The sequence below is a fragment of the Pongo pygmaeus genome, chromosome 7 (genome assembly GCF_028885625.2).
Source record: "Pongo pygmaeus isolate AG05252 chromosome 7, NHGRI_mPonPyg2-v2.0_pri, whole genome shotgun sequence".
Lineage (NCBI taxonomy): Eukaryota > Metazoa > Chordata > Mammalia > Primates > Hominidae > Pongo > Pongo pygmaeus.
Genome location: NC_072380.2, coordinates 68,212,871 through 68,223,631, shown reverse-complemented (window position 1 = coordinate 68,223,631; position 10,761 = coordinate 68,212,871). Strand labels below are relative to the sequence as shown.

At 44.5% G+C, this 10,761-nt stretch overlaps 1 protein-coding gene across 2 annotated transcripts; it reads left to right on the top strand.

The window, feature by feature from the left end:
* The first annotated feature begins 4,173 nt into the window (after positions 1–4,173).
* On the top strand, positions 4,174–10,045 carry PENK (proenkephalin). Of its 2 annotated transcripts, XM_054498879.1 has the most exons (4): positions 4,174–4,411; positions 4,499–4,555; positions 5,023–5,163; positions 9,071–10,045. In XM_054498879.1, exons 3-4 carry the CDS (start codon positions 5,026–5,028, stop codon positions 9,734–9,736), a joined length of 804 nt encoding a protein of 267 aa, XP_054354854.1. In that variant the 5' UTR covers positions 4,174–4,411; positions 4,499–4,555; positions 5,023–5,025; the 3' UTR covers positions 9,737–10,045. The 2 variants fall into 2 exon arrangements, with proteins under 2 accessions (XP_054354854.1, XP_054354855.1); XM_054498880.2 differs by lacking the exon at positions 5,023–5,163 and having other exon boundaries at positions 4,280–4,411.
* The last annotated feature ends 716 nt before the right edge of the window (positions 10,046–10,761 follow it).

The window sequence follows — 10,761 nt, the reverse complement described above, 5'->3', positions numbered from 1 at the left end:
CACTTGGGAGCTATGGAAGATGTAACTATAAGCAAAAACACATGTTTTAAAAGCAACTTCACTGAGTCTCTGCTATGTGCAAACATCTGTGCTGTGGATCATACGCAAAGGGATTCCCTTAAGAACTTGGTATCCTGCAGCCACTGCCTTCATTCCAATAACTTACTATTGATCAAAGTCTATTTAGAACTTCTCTTCTAGCATTCCTTCAGCTGTGGAAATTGTCTCTGGTGGACGAATATTTTTGAATGCCTTCTATACAGGTCCCATAAGTGGAATCTAATATTTGATTTCAGAAACAACCAAAACACCAAATCAAAGTCAAGTTGTTGAATAAGGTTTGGATCCAATGAGGCGACACAATTTTTTTTTTTTTTTTTTTGAGATGGAGTCTTGCTCTGTCGCCCATGCTGGACTGCAGTGGCGCGATCTCAACTCACTGCAAGCTCCACCTCCCAGGTCCCCGCCATTCTCCTGCCTCAGCCTCCTGAGTAGCTAGGACTACAGGCACCCGCCACCACACCCGGCTCATTTTTTTTGTATTTTTAGTAGAGACGGGGTTTCACTGAGGTAACACAATTTTTTAACATTGACTGGTTCTCTCGTGTGGCTATTAAATTTCTCAAGCCAATTTCAAAAGTCATTATTAAAAGTCAAGCTGCTCAAGACACACTCTATTGGTTGGACTCACAGCTATATGTTATTTTAATCTAATTTTTCATAATAGGACTTGCTTTATTCATTGTCTAATTACCTACACTTAATAGTAAGATTAATCTTTTCCCTGCTGGAGAGCAAAAGGCCAAAGTTAGGAAGTGTGTTTCAATCCTCCCTAAGTTTACAGTACATAAACAATATGTTTGATATTCTTGGTTTAATTTACCTTCCCTTTCTCCCCACCTCCTCTGACACATTGACATGTTTTCTACTATTTAAACTCATTTTATTATTTAATTTATATTATTTAAACTCTTTCTATTATTTAATCTGGCAACTTTGTACCAGATTACCTTTTCTTCCTAGAATTTTATTCTATTTCCTGGATTTTGGGAAATGAGAATGTACCAACACTGACTTTCCTTAAAATGGGGTTTGTGACACCATAAAACATCGTTCAAGCCAACCCCACTTCCAACTGCTCTGTTATGGTGTTCTGAGCCAGTATGAAAAAGAACCCCTTAACAATGCTACTTCACAGTTATATGCCCAGCTCACAGAATCACATTTTGCAAAGTGTGCACTTTAGATTGTAACTGAAAACGGGGATGTCTCCCCTGACTCTGGCATGACTCCAAACATCTGAAATGTTAGAACATGTTGCTTTTATGCTGAACCATCACACAATTGCCAGAGTGCTGAAGGGCCTTGTTTCCACTACTGCTACTTTAGAGAGAGGGGGGCAGACAGAAATGGCTTTCTGTAATAAAATATGTGTGCTTGAGTGACAGGAAGGGAAGGGGAGCAGAGGAGTGAGTACCAGAAAGACATCATTCAATTTAGGCATCTTCCATCTGAAAATAATGGAAGAGGACACTAAAAGAACATTGTAAAATCCCACCTTTTTAGACTCTGAGAACACCTAAGAACTGAGTAAAATGCCATTCATCATCAGGGTTAAAAAGGCACATTTCTTTGTCTCTAGGATGAATCCCTTTGGGCAAATGCTTGTGACCCTAGGATCAGAAGATGAGCTATTGATCCTAACCTGAAAATAAAAAATGTCTGGATTGAATGCTTTCAGACAGAGCCCCTTCCCTTTTTTAGTCTGATTTTTAGAGCAGCTTTCTCCCAGATCATAACTGCAAAGTCTGTTCGCTCTTGATAAATATTTAAAAGATCATGAAAAAATAAATTTCTTACAACTCATTGCCACCAGAATGACTTTTAGTTTCTCAGGTCGATGGGGGAGGATGATGGGAAGAGATGTCACTGATTTGGGGTAGGCAAACAAGGTCGACCTCCTATCACTTCATTCATTCAGTCAGTCAGCCAGTCGACACACATTTACCAAGCAACCACTGTGCCCCAAGCATCTAGGAAGGTCTCGTGGGGGACTGCACACTCTTGTACTGCCCCTAGGAGGCGCCCTCTCTTTCCCTTTCTGTTTCTCCCCTGACATTTCAGGAGTCTCAGGGAAAAATGCAAATGCGCCAAGAGACCCTAACTCAGAGCAAACATGACTAGTTCCAACAGAAACAAACTAGGCCTGAGGTAGGCTTCAGGGAAGGAACTCAGAGGCTGGAAAACCTGGTCTGCCACTGCCCTGGCGGGTCACTCGGACGTTCTGAGCCTTGGTTTTTACCATCCGTAGAATGGGTGGTGGAATAAATTATCCCTAAAACCCCTTCCAAACTTAAGCTTCTACTTTTCCAAGATCCTAAAGAGCCTTTGTGTTGCCAGAGTGCAGAAATGCACTGTTTCCACTACTGCGCGCTGTGCACCCTTAAAAAGCATCACGTGGTGTGGTCATTCCAAACACACACACACACACACACACACACACCCCCCTCAGCCTCCCGCTCCTGATTATGTGTTTAAAGTTCTTACCAAAGCCCAGGCAACAAGGAAAAATCTGAAGTAAAGACAGAAGCTCTCCTTTGCCTTGGGGAGAGAGTAACGAGCTCGTAAGGGGCCCCATGATGAAAAGAACCTAAAGCGGGAAACATTGTGTTTTCCTGCTCAGAGGGTAATGCTAGCTCCCTAGGGCTATGTCCGGCGTTCTCCAGCCCCACTCCAGGGCTCTGCTTTCCCAACCTTGCTACCATGATGCCCCGGCCGGGAGGCAGGCCGTGCTCGGGTGCAGCTCCAGGGCTAATTCGAGTGCTGCGTGTCAAGCCCGCACATTGAGGCCTGCGGAGAACTGAGACCCCAGTCCCCGCAAGCCCAGCCTACGCAGGAGAGCGCTGCCCTCTAGCGACTATAATGGGACATGCAGCGCGGCTGAAGGTCCTAGCGACTGTAGAAATCAGCCCTTTGCAGAGGGCGCAGAGGGCCTGGAAACCTCTGGGAGATTTTCCCAGGAACTGTTTATGGTTTCCCCCTAGGTCTAGGAGAGATAGATGCATAGGTGGATTGGATACATCCATGGTAGATGTAAGGTAAGCAGACAATGGGCACAGATGGAAAGGTGGACGGACGGATGACGGATGGTTAGGAACACGTTTTGAGGGCTTGCTATAGTGCCAGGCACAAGGCTAAGAGATTTCGTCCATTATTTCATTTGATTCTCTCCAGAACCTTATGAATGGCATATTACCTCTGTTCCTATTTTTCAAATAGGGAAACTGAGGCCTCAGGCAATGTAAGCAGCTTGCCACTTAGCAATCTTTTGCAGAGCCAGGAAGCGGGAAAGCGTGTCTTAATGGACAGTACCAGCCTCCACAGTGTGCCCTCGGCCCCCTCCCGGTGGAGAAGAGGTTCCAAGCCCAGGCGTTCCGGGTAGGGTGTCCCTCATCCCTCCCTCCCCACCACACTCCTGGCGCGCTGACATTACACCCGCCCCGGCACCCCCCTCTCATTCATCCAACACCCTCGGACACCCTGGACAGCGCTCTTAAGGCAGTAGGTCTTCGACTTGGGAGCCCCTGGGGAGCTGATTAAACACGGATCCTCTCCCACAGTGGCTGAAAAGTGCGCAGTCCCGGAACCTGAGGGTTTACCTGCTTCTACGCTTGGCCAAGGGTCTCTAACTGGAAAGGTGAAAATTCTGTCCCGAGATTTTAAGATTCCCAGAAAGTTTCAATCGTTCAGTTCCTGTAACCATTAATTGAGCGCCTAAACTGCGCACTTTGACGCTGTTAGATGCTGCGGTAACGAACTCGGAGTCAAGTGTGGGGGTCAGGTTGGTCGATAAATGACGACATTCCGGACAGCTGTGCTTGGTGCCCACGGGGACCCGCGAGAAGGCCCAGGGAGGAGGCGGGAAAGGGGCAGGTTCACCGGCCCGTTGGGTCTCCAGCACATTCCAGAAGTCTAAGCCAGTCCATCTATCCTTCCAAACGCCCCCACCTCGCTTCCCTCCCTGGAGCCTGCGTCCCACGGTGCAATTTCAGTGACTTTATGCGGAGAAACTTGATCCTATCTCACTCTCCCCAAACTTCCTAACTGCCTTGGGTTTGTCTCCTGGCCGTGTGGGGAGCCACCGAGCGCCCCCTGTGGCCCCCACCCTCGGCGGGGGGAGCGGCGCGCTGGTGCTGGGGGACCGACCCCTCCCGCGAAGGCGTCGGCGCGGGGCTGGCGTAGGGCCTGCGTCAGCTGCAGCCCGCCGGCGATTGGGGCGCGCGCGCCTCCTTCGGTTTGGGGCTAATTATAAAGTGGCTCCGGCAGCCGTTAAGCCCCGGGACGGCGAGGCAGGCGCTCAGAGCCCCGCAGCCTGGCCCGCGACCCCGCAGCGACGCTGAGGACCGCGACGGTGAGGCCCTACGTCCGCCAGCACACCCGGGCCCGCTCCTCCCCGACGCCCGCCCTCCTCACACTTGCCTTCTTCTCTTCCCTCTAGAGTCGTGTCTGGAACCCGGCTGTTCCAATTGGCCTGCTCCATCCGAACAGCGTCAACGTGAGTGAATTTGCCCGAAGCTTGTCTTTGCTGGCGGGTTTGGGGACGTCTGCCCGCCCTCTTTCCCTTCACATTTCATTGCATGGGTTCCCCAACAGCGTTCCTTGGTTCTTCTTTGTGACCCCAGTCAATGTCCTGCCTCCCCCGGTTCCCGCTCTCTCGCCCCTGGTCTGCGGCGTTCTCTCCGGAATCTTGCCCTGGGCCGCGGACGCCCAGGAAAAGAGCCGGGTGCCCCAGGCAGCCTCGCGTTGGGGGCGACCGCGCCATCCCGGGAGCCGCGAGGCGATCTGAGTCGCCTCCAGGTCTACCTAAAAGCTGTCGGCCGGGAGGGCGGGGCCCCAGAAAGGAGCATTCCTGCGGGCTTTTGCTCGACGATCCCCTGCTGAGGCAGTCGCGGCGAGGGTCCTGCCGAGGGACCCGTTCTGCGCCCAGGCAGGCTCGAAGCACGCGTCCCTCTCTCCTCGCAGTCCATGGCGCGATTCCTGAGACTTTGCACTTGGCTGCTGTTGCTCGGCCCCGGGCTCCTGGCGACCGTGCGGGCCGAATGCAGCCAGGATTGCGCGACGTGCAGCTACCGCCTAGTGCGCCCGGCCGACATCAATTTCCTGGTGAGTGTTGCGCGCGGCGAGTGTTGCGCACCTTGTGAGACAGAGTTTCCGCAACAGTACGCGGACTGCCCCCGGCCCACCGCGCGGCGCGTATGGCGGTTCGCACCGGGTCGGAGCCGCAGCGGCGCGAGCCCGTGACCTGGGTGTCTCAGCTGTTCCTGGAACACTGACTGAAGTCCTGCCCTGGCTCTTAGCTTCGGGGATCCGCGACTATCTGGGGACCGGTAAGCGTAGCGGTGTCGCCGCGCAAACCAAGTTTAACCCTGGGAATTCGGGAACCCCGAGAAGTGCTCTGTTCAGCACCTCGGATAGCACTGGGTTCTCTCCTGGGCTGTCAGAAGGAAGATGGCTGTCACCACAACTCCTAACATATCCCAGCTAAGGGCCCCTCCACACGCAGCCATCTTCCCATCTTTCCCGCAAATAATGTAATTTTTTGTTAGTGACATTTCGGTGCCTTTCTTTAGATTTATGTTCCCCAGCTCTCTTAACCTCAGGTCCCTCATTCCCTACCCTCACCTGTAAATAAGAGAGAGCAAAGGGATGGAAAAGGGGTACGGGGAGAGGAAGGCGAAATAACCGTAGACAGGAAAGAGTTCAAACTGTCTCACTAGCCAGTGATGCTGGAATTCAACTTCTGTTTCGACTGCCCTTTTGTAATAGTAACTAAAACAACAGTTTAATTTGGCTATGAGAAAGGAACAAGAGAAGTGGCCAGTGTCCAATGGGTGACAACAGTCCAAAGATACACTGCACTACAGGGGGTGGGGAAAGAAAAAGCTGAGGACAAAATAACTTTCATTCTGATCATGGTTCCCCATGGGCTGTCGAATCACCTCTGGTGCTCTACTGAGTCTGAATCTCCAACCTCGAGACTCAGGTAGCTTCACTTTTACCAGCTCCCCTGACAATTCCTTTGCATTACTTTTGAAATTTGTTGAAATTTTGTGGTGACTTAAAAAGCTCATAGAGAATAATGTATTCATCCAAGCTGCTTTGGGTTTCACGTGGAATTGAGGAAATTTTACCTTATGTAGATGTTCGAAATGGGGAGAAAACCAAGGAACAAGTTCCAAATATCTGTGGTATATATTTCAGGTTAAATGTTTGTTTGTTTGACCTGTGCTAACTTGGCATTAAAGAGAAGACACATAGGAAGGTTGTATATTTAAACTATGACAAAAATGTTTCATCTTCAATAGGGGAAACAATCCCCTTCACCCATCTTTCTTCTTTCTCCTGTAGTCATGAACTTTTAACCTATGCCTAAAAATTGAGCCAGTGCTACAAATATAAGGATAGATCTTGTGCGTAAAGAATTTTAGACACAGACGGAGGAAGAGAAACCCAAAACATGCCATATAGAAGACTCCGCTTTCTGACCCCATAATTCCCTGTGCCCAGTCACACATATTTTGAGCTTTGCCTACTCAACATGTCGGGAGCTCAGCTCCCTCCCCTAGCTTTCTCTGCCATCTGAATAAAGGTTATATGGATTCTAGTCTAGTTTTTCTATTCACACAGTCTGACCCCAAAGTAGTATCATATTTACTTAAATTATGTGAGTTAGCAAATTAATATGACTGACATTTAATCATGCCTATTCAAATGGGTTTTTTTCATTCTTAATCTGTTTGATTCACCAAGCTCCCAAAATGCTACTAATCTTCCTTTTGCATTGTTGAGGAACTTGAGCAGAGCTCACTGGGTAGCAGCTAGCCCTTCCCTGGGTATCACCTCAAATCTTGACTTCTCTCCTTCTCTCACCTTCTTCTCATCATGTAACAGGATTGTGGGGGAGAAGAGGAAGGCTGCTGTTTCCAGAATTTTCCTTACTGCTTTTTAGCTCTTGTTGTTATCACTTATTACTATTATCATTACTTTAATCCAGGTGATGGAATGGCACATGTAGTGTTAGCAACTTGAAAAAAATAGATAATAAGCAACCATCAATAAAAATAGTTTCATAGAAAGGCGTGTTGCATAATAACTGATTTGCATTGGACCCTACGTTTAGGGTTGTTATTGTCTCAATGACAAAAGGTTTACTTAGTGACTGTCTCGCTAGAATTACAGCATTCTGGGATTTTGGTTCGGATGCAAAAGACATGAGAAATGAGGTTGCCTAGCCAAAAATATGTAGTGAAATCAATGTAACAAATATTTATTGAGCTTCTACCATGAGAAAGACACTTATGATTGGTACTGTGGTGGATGCAGAGATGAGCAGGCTGATGTCCAAATAGAATTTCCCATCTAATGTGATCTTGACCATACCACACAAAGTGTGATAAATACCACAAAACATGCATACATGGGTATAGGAGCCATCAGTTAACATTGCTGCCTTAGTACGAGTGCATTATTCTGATATTTGTTATTATTTTGTTTTGAAGGAATCTCACATCACATACATTTAAAAGTCTTTTGCTATTAGTATGCAAAACATTCAACATTAATTTTTAACAGCAAGATCACTTAGATACAATTTTAGAATGGAAATATTATTGCCCCTTAAATATCTTAAGTTTTAATGGTATTTTTATTTGTTCATCATATGTCAGGAATAAAATAAGACATTTTAATTATTAATAGATCATCTTTAGATTCTTATGTAGTTATATATTTAATCTCCTCAGACACAAAGCTTAAATACTCATTAAGAGCTTACTAAATACATGCCTTCAAGATTTTGTTGCACTAATAAAATGCTTTCTTTCATTGTGAAAATAATATATGTGTATTTAACATCACTTAATATACTAGTATATTTTTTAATTCCAAGAAAGAGCCTGGCCTTTCTGTCTAAATTAAAGGTCTGTAACCTGGGCTGTCTATAAGTAGACTTCAGAGGGCTATAAAAAACTCCTGAAATGCTAAGAAATATCATGCATGCTTTGTAAATGTTCACATATTAGTACTCTCTTTATCATACACAGTGATGTGTTAAATAGAAAAAAAATCTTAAGATCATTCGAATGTATAGACTTACAATGATTTTGAATTTAATATTTGTATAAGAAAAAGGAAAGAATGTATGCTGATGATTCCTATTTTATCAAATAGCATGATTTCCATTGAAAAATACTTTTTCTGTACAACAGTGACTAAATGTGAAGAAAATAAACATGAATAATTTGTGCACTTGCATTTGTATAATTTTATATCTGATCTCATCATTATAGACATTTTGTCAAGATAATAAAGTCTGTTGTATCCAGCAAAGAAAAAAGGAAAAAAACAAAAGATCTGTACTTTCAACAAATTAACAAATTAATAAGAATGCAAATAATTCATAAGATTTAAATTGAGTTTTTAGGATGTGTTTATAAACTTTTTTTAAATTGTAGTTTTTCTTTGAAGATTGAAAGTATTTGCAGGAATATTGGATGCCATTTTAGGTAAAATATTGACATAAGAAAGCAAATGACCCTTATGTTATTAATATTGATTTTATCTGTAAGACAAGAAGATAAAAGGAATTTTGAGGAAATATCCTTGATTAGGTAAATAAAAATTTCTCCTTTTTGGTTAGAAAAATCTCAAACAAAATTATATCAGAAGTGAAAAATTATCCAGTGAAATTAGATTGTGAAAGCAGTCAATCTAAGTTAAAACTGCATGGAAAAATTTTTAAAAAAATTCTTTAAAATTTCTGTGGGTTTAAAATCCAAAGGCAGATTCCTAACTGGATTCAGTGAACCCCTCCACTTTCCCCTTTCCAAATTTTATTTGTTTCATTTGCATGCTCAGCCTTATGAAAAGTCGTGATAAGAAATTGGAGATGACCTTATTATAATAAGGAAGTTATTATGTCAAAGCAAGCATATTTTGGTCCACAAAAGTTCATTTACTTAATGAAATCACAGAAGCTTCTTTTTATCATTATATCAAATTGTTTTCCCAGGCTTGCATAATGGAATGTGAAGGAAAACTGCCTTCTCTGAAAATTTGGGAAACCTGCAAGGAGCTCCTGCAGCTGTCCAAACCAGAGCTTCCTCAAGATGGCACCAGCACCCTCAGAGAAAGCAGCAAACTGGAAGAGAGCCATTTGCTAGCCAAAAGGTATGGGGGCTTCATGAAAAGGTATGGAGGCTTCATGAAGAAAATGGATGAGCTTTATCCCATGGAGCCAGAAGAAGAGGCCAATGGAAGTGAGATCCTTGCCAAGCGGTATGGGGGCTTCATGAAGAAGGATGTGGAGGAGGACGACTCGCTGGCCAATTCCTCAGATCTGCTAAAAGAGCTTCTGGAAACAGGGGACAACCGAGAGCATAGCCACCACCAGGATGGCAGTGATAATGAGGAAGAAGTGAGCAAGAGATATGGAGGCTTCATGAGAGGCTTAAAGAGAAGCCCCCAACTGGAAGATGAAGCCAAAGAGCTGCAGAAGCGATATGGGGGCTTCATGAGAAGAGTAGGTCGCCCGGAGTGGTGGATGGACTACCAGAAACGGTATGGAGGTTTCCTGAAGCGCTTTGCCGAGGCTCTGCCCTCCGACGAAGAAGGCGAAAGTTACTCCAAAGAAGTTCCCGAAATGGAAAAAAGATATGGAGGATTTATGAGATTTTAATACCCTTTCCCACCAGTGGCCCCAGGCCCCAAGCCTCCCTCCATCCTCCAGTGAGAAACTGTTGATGGTGTTTTATTGTCATGTGTTGCTTGCCTTGTATAGTTGACTTCATTGTCTGGATAACTATACAACCTGAAAACTGTCATTTCAGGTTCTGTGCTCTTTTTGGAGTCTTTAAGCTCAGTATTGGTCTATTGCAGCTATTTTGTTTTCATGCTAAAATAGTTTTTGTTATCTTGTCTCTTATTTTTGACAAACATCAATAAATGCTTACTTGTATATAGAGATAATAAACCTATTACCCCAAGTGCATAATATCCTTGTAAGTCTCTTTTTCTCCAAGGCTCTCATTTACCTTTGGGTTTCCACATCAATCCTAGACTCAGGGACAGTAGAACCATCTGCTTTTGACATAATAATCATTGTCCTTCTTCTCTTTCAGCCAAGGCTGCAAAAACATTTTTTATTTAATTCCTCACATATGAAATCTTAGATGAGTAAACACGTGGGAGCAAAATAAAATGTATTTTCACTCTCATTTCTGGAAATCAGATACATGAAGAAAAACCAAAGCCTAATAAAGGAGCCAGCTATGCCCTCATTAAGCACACACGCGCGCACACACACACACACACACACACACTTGCATTTACATCAGATGTGTATGTCTCTTTTCTTCAGTAAAGTATTTTAGAAGTTAGTAAGAAATTAAAGATAATTTAGTCCAATTTTACAAATGAAGAAAGGGAAGCCAAGAAGGTTGTGTAGTTGGCCCAAAGTTGCCCAGCAGTTGAAGGATAAAAATAAGATTAAAACTCCAAACTTTTTGTGCCCTGTCAATATCCTTTTCACTGCGGTTCCTTATCTCCTATCCAGGTCACTAGTAAGAATGGTAACAACATGGAACTACATCTTAGTCACCATTGTACACCTCTACACTATGACTGTAGCAGATTCTCCAATATCGGATGAGTGGATATATGAATGATAAATGAATGAATTTGGTGACCAGATAATGAGGAAAG

Bases quoted from the DNA above. Each gene is read 5' to 3' on its own strand.
- PENK (XM_054498879.1), top strand. From the start codon at position 5,026: ATGGCGCGATTCCTGAGACTTTGCACTTGGCTGCTGTTGCTCGGCCCC. The intron at 5,164-9,070 runs GTGAGTGTTGCG...TTGTTTTCCCAG, and splicing joins CGGCCGACATCAATTTCCTG to GCTTGCATAATGGAATGTGA.